This window comes from Lycium ferocissimum, unplaced genomic scaffold (assembly GCF_029784015.1).
Source record: "Lycium ferocissimum isolate CSIRO_LF1 unplaced genomic scaffold, AGI_CSIRO_Lferr_CH_V1 ctg3382, whole genome shotgun sequence".
Lineage (NCBI taxonomy): Eukaryota > Viridiplantae > Streptophyta > Magnoliopsida > Solanales > Solanaceae > Lycium > Lycium ferocissimum.
The window spans coordinates 40,913-46,559 of NW_026725391.1; the positions used below are offsets into that span (position 1 = coordinate 40,913).

The 5,647-nt window shown below is 32.8% G+C and overlaps 1 protein-coding gene across 1 annotated transcript; it reads right to left on the minus strand.

The window, feature by feature from the left end:
• Positions 1-3,881: 3,881 nt before the first annotated feature.
• On the minus strand, positions 3,882-4,514 carry LOC132044057 (ethylene-responsive transcription factor ERF017-like). The gene has a single exon (XM_059434539.1). The coding sequence runs from the start codon at positions 4,365-4,367 to the stop codon at positions 3,882-3,884; it is 486 nt and encodes a 161-aa protein (XP_059290522.1). The 5' UTR covers positions 4,368-4,514.
• Between the last annotated feature and the right edge of the window lie 1,133 nt (positions 4,515-5,647).

Here is a 5,647-nt window from a genome sequence, read left to right on the forward strand (position 1 = left end):
TTGACTACTTTCACCAACAACAAAATTATGATTGCAAATACATCGGCACTACCCTCAATTTCTCCATGACTAGTCCAAACATAATAGTCGTCCATAAAACCCTTACTACAAAGATCGGCCCTAACATCCTCGGGTTTTAACCACTTTATACAATTGCACTGCACAAGGACACCTAATTGTCCCATCCTTTTGACAAAATAAATTTGCCTGATTAATAAACCCCTCAACGCCTTGCTTAAATTCATCCCTCAACCCCCGTCGATTAGGTAACACCCTATCATACATCCATCTACGATGTTCATTGTCCATCTACATGTACAAATAACAAATCCACATGAATAGTTTAAGATGCATAGAGTAATTCTACATCTAGTACACAGCTTTAGTGATCTAGTAAATAAACCAAATTCGATATACAATTTCATGCATACTTAATATTTAAAAGATTACATGATGAAGAGTTGACATACTGTTTTCAAAATAGATGATCCTTCCGTTTCAAAATAAATAGTGTTTTAGGCTTTTCATTTTGTTTAAAAATAAGTTGTTCTTTAGAATTTCAAAGAGGAAATTGATCTTATTCTTCCAAATTAAAAACAAGGGGCTTGGGGGAAGATCTCATAGAAAAGCTTCTAAATACCACAGTACACAAACAACAACTATGCTTCAATCAAAACTAGTCCGATAAATAATATGAATCCTCACTATCCTTTTTTCCCTCTATTTGGACCTTCTAGAAAGAAAACTAAACCCTATGGCAATTTAAAGCTAAGCCAAAAAAAAAAAAAAAAAAAAAAAAAGCCAGCAAACCTGAAAATACTCTCACAAAAAAACCCCAAATCAAAATTCATTTAGCATAAGCCTAAAATGTTTGAAAATTATATCTTTGCACATAAAAAAAGAGGAAATTTAAGCAACAGATGCAATCAAGATATTTCCTATTAAAATCTAGAAAGATGACAAATTTTAAGCTGAGAATACTTCAAATTCCTTCAAAATAATTGCAGTAATTAATGACTTCAAATAATAAACCTTACCTCTTCAAGAATATAGAAAAAACCCTAACTTTGTCTCCACTTTGAAATTGCAAAGTCAATTTTTTTGCTTTGTGTTCACCGTTGCTTCCAATTCCACAAATTGGGTATCTTTCCCCCGTATTCTCAAACTAATTCATGTCTCTTAGCTTTCCCGTTCGTGATTGAAGTGGCGCCGTTGAGAAAGATTGGACTTAAGAGAAGAGAGCAAAGACATAAAACAAGATTACGCATATTGGGGGATAAAATTCTTATTCTCCTCATTCGTACGTATCCTCATTCTCCGAATGAATGAAAGAATTTGGGGAAATGGAATGGTTAGGTTAAAAGTGCTCTATTTTTCTTTTGGCTAAAATAAATGGCGCCTAAGTTTCGTTTGTTATTTTTTTCCCCAACTTTTTTTCATCTCCACTTATGTTCTAGCGCCTAAGTGTCTTTTATTCTAGCCTTAGTTTTTTAATTTTTTTTTTTTAACACAAATGGGGATGGGTAATGGAATGTATATACTCTCTCCGTTTCAATTTATGTGAACTCATTTGACTTTGCACGAAATTTTAAAAAATAGAGAAAGCTTTTAAACTTGTAATGTTAAATGAGTCACATATATTTTGTGTGGCTATAAATCATTGCATGAAGGTAAATTGTTTCTAATTATACAAAGAGATCATTCTTTTTGACACGAACTAATAAGAAAATAAGTTCACATAAATTGAAACGGAGGGGGTATTAAACTATTTATAATCTTTGAGATAATAAGTAAATAAAAATATTAAATTTAGATAATAACCATCAAATTTTGTAGAAAACTTGCAAAACAATTTACTTTAAAAAATTGATAACTCAAATTAGCCTATTTTAGATCGAATCACCAGTTGAATAAAATTTTAACTTAACAAAAGATATATTATATATTTGTGAAGACAAAATTGAGATTGTTTTAATAAAAGATGAATTTATCATAAAAGAGTGAAAATAAAATTTTGTTTGGGAATGTCAAACCAAATTATCTCAAACAAATCAAATCTAAAATACTCATCTCAAAATAACTAAGGCCTCATTTGTTTAAACTTATATCTGGTATGCATTAGTATATACCGAATCTAAATACACATATGAATACTAAGATATTGTGCGTCTGAATACTACATTATTGATAGCGGTTTGCTTTACAATGTTGGTAAATGATGAAATTTAATACAATACAAAATGATCAATATGTTATCAATAAAATATTTTTTAAAATATTATATGAAGGATGGTGGGTGAGGTGGTAAACGATGGTGGTATATAGTGGTAGTAGTTGGTGGTGGTGATTGATAGTGCTAATAATGTTGGTAAATGATGACGGTGATTGCGATACATAGTGGTGAAGGATGCGGTGATGACGATATATAGTGTTGATATTGTGGTGAAAATGGTGTGTTGTAAAAATGGTGGTTGGTGGTGATGATTGTAAATAGTGACTAGTGGCATTGTACGTTGATTATAGTAATTGATAATGGCGGTGGTTGTGAGTAGTGCAGTTAATAATGGTAGGCGGTGACAATAATTGATAATGATGGAAGATGTCGTAATGGTAGCGATAATTAAATGGAGGAAACGATGAGCTGCCATCTTTGTAGAATTTTTTTAATCGACATTTTAATGATATTAAGACTTTGTTACAGATCCTTAATAATCATTCGGACTCATTAAGTAGTTGTAACATAATAGATTAATATCACAAATACAATTTCACGTACTGTAATTATTGACGTATACACTAATCAATCAATAATATTTCTTAAAGATACCACTCATGCACTATATACTACTTAGTGTAATTATCGATTTATAAGTTAATCAATCAGTATTACTTAAGAATACCACTAATATACTTCTACTTACTAGAATTATTATATAATAGACTTATCAATCACTAACATTACTAAACAATACTTCTAATACAACGCACTTTAACCATTGTCAATTTATAAGCTAAACAATCATTAACTTTTATTAAGGATGCCACTAAGAACACTTCTATTTATACTATCACTTTTTAAACTTATCACTTATAACATTCTTTAGAGTGCTATCACTATACACTTTTACTCGGTACAATAAATAAGTGGTACTAGTTAATTTTCTTATGATAAGTCTAGAAATGTAATATAAGCGAAAAAAAAAAAAAAAACTTTAAACAATTACCGAGGGACTTACCAATTGACACCATCGCTATTTTTTATTTAAAAAATATAAAATAATTATTTATTAAATACTCAATTTTACATATTTAATTTACCAAGAGACGTCCCTCGGTAATTTCAAAAAGAAAACTCAAAATAATTATATCTACTCTATCGAGAGACTCCTCGGTACATTTTATTTAATTTTCATTTATTTTTTATTAACATGCGATGGTGTCCCTCGGTACAGGAACAAAGAAATTCAAAATATTTATATTTATATTACCAAGGGTCTCTCTCGGAAATTTTAATTTGTTTTTTATTATGTACCGATAGAGTCCCTCGGTATAGTCAATTAAATGTTGACTTTAAAAAAGTCAAATAATTTACCGAGGGATGTCCCTCGGTATCTTTAAAAAATAATTAAAAATTAAAATATTTGACTTTTCTTGTTTTTAGTAGTGATATGCATAGAGAACTAAAAAAGGGGAAAAAGAAGAAGAAAAAGAATAGTCCTAAATATATAAACGATAAAAGAGCCAATAATTCTAGCAGCAAAAATATCTAGAATTGTGACACATTTGCCAAAAAACAAAAAAAAATCTTGGAATAGTGACATCAAATTTGTCAACCACCAGCGAGATCATCAAATCCCGAAAACATCCCAAAATAGTACTCGTTATTGACATTTTCTAAAGGTAAATAGCTTGTTTTTAGATGGCAACTCTACGTCCAACAATTCAGAAGACGAACAAGATAAAGAAGAAAGATCCGAATTATCTATGTGACCCGAAATGCTTTCCCGGGGCTCCGGATCCGAGTTGGCAAACCGGGCAGCCGCCGCCTGTATTTGGGCAGCACTCATTGACCTTGCGTCAGCAATTTCCGGGGGATTATCCGGGAAATTGAACTTTGCAATGTCGCCGCGCAAGCAAAATTGCGCGGCGTCAAATGCCCGGGCAGCTTTTTCTGCTGTATCATAAGAACCCAACCATATTCTTTCTCTACTGTTGGGTAGTCTAACTTCAGAAACCCATTTTCCCCACTTTCTCTTACGCACTCCTTTGTACTTTATTGACGAAGAAGATGACGAAGAAGAAGAAGATGATGAAGATACACATAAAGAAGATGATGATAAATCAGAAGATTTAGTGGGTTTCACCATATTTAATATTTCAAGAAAATTTGATGGGGTTTATTGATTTGGTTGCATATATAATAGAATGTGTTTGCAAGAAGATGATGATAATGGAATTAGTATTTGCGGCTCTTATATATGTTTGTGGAGTGAGTGCAGAAAATTGTGGGTCAAAAGAACGTGTTTAGACAACGCGATAATGTATTCGAGTGAGATATTGAAGCACGTTAGTGTATTCAAATACCCTCGCGGGTGAATTAAGATGTGTCGTGGAAGATGGCGCGTTACTTTTGTGCAGACACGTAAGGTTGAAAAATTTGACATGTCACTTTTTGGGTCCTACCTGTCCCCTCTGCTTCGTCTGCTTGGGAACGTCCACGTCAAGTTTGAGGGTGTGATGAATTTGTGGGTCCCAATTTTATATAGCCATAATAGGCAATATCTTAGGGGTAATGAGCCCTCTTGTGTCCTCCGAGAGGACCAACAACTTCATCAACTTATTAAACTGATTAATATGCTTGTTTAAAACGTTTTTTTTAGATTTCCTATCGGTGTATGGAATTTGTATTGGGATTCGACTAAATCTGAATTCGGATCGTCTTTTTAGTTTCTCATTAGATGTACAATATCTGTATTGGGGTCCGACTAAATTTAAATTCGTATCGGGAATCTTATATTAGGGGTAAAACGCTTCCTAATAAAGACGATCTATACCTAGGGGCAGTGGCTGAGCTAAAATTTTTACTAAGAAGGTTCAAAAATATAAAAAAGTAAACACACACGAAGAAGTCAATGGGGTTCGACATCTACAATAAATACATAAAAAGTAATTTTAACATTATATATACAGTGTAATTTTTTGCCGAAGGGGGTTCGAATGATTTTTTTGGTGAACAAAAATTTATTATTAATCTCCGCGAACCAACATTACAATGTACCAGCCAAGAGAAGAAACAAAACTGGTATTCTATGCTATCTAAAGACAGTCCAACCCTATACAAGTGTAATATCCAATCTTAGCATTTGTGGCTCTTTTTCTGTTCAAAAAAGCATCTTTTCTGAGTTTGCGGTCCTGCTTAACTTGGTCATGTAGCAGCTGAGGTCGAGGGACTTTGAAATCCCATAATGCTGAGTTCCTGGCCTTCCATATCTTATATACCAGTGCTGCCAGTGCTCCCATAACCAGTTCCCTACATCCTCTACCTATGGTGGTTCCATCCAATCTCCTACATATTCCATTGAAGTCTAGTATTTGTATTCCTCTGCCCAAACAGTGTAACAACTGCAGTAAGCATGTTTTTGACAAG

Bases quoted from the DNA above. Each gene is read 5' to 3' on its own strand.
- LOC132044057 (XM_059434539.1), bottom strand. From the start codon at position 4,367: ATGGTGAAACCCACTAAATCTTCTGATTTATCATCATCTTCTTTATGT.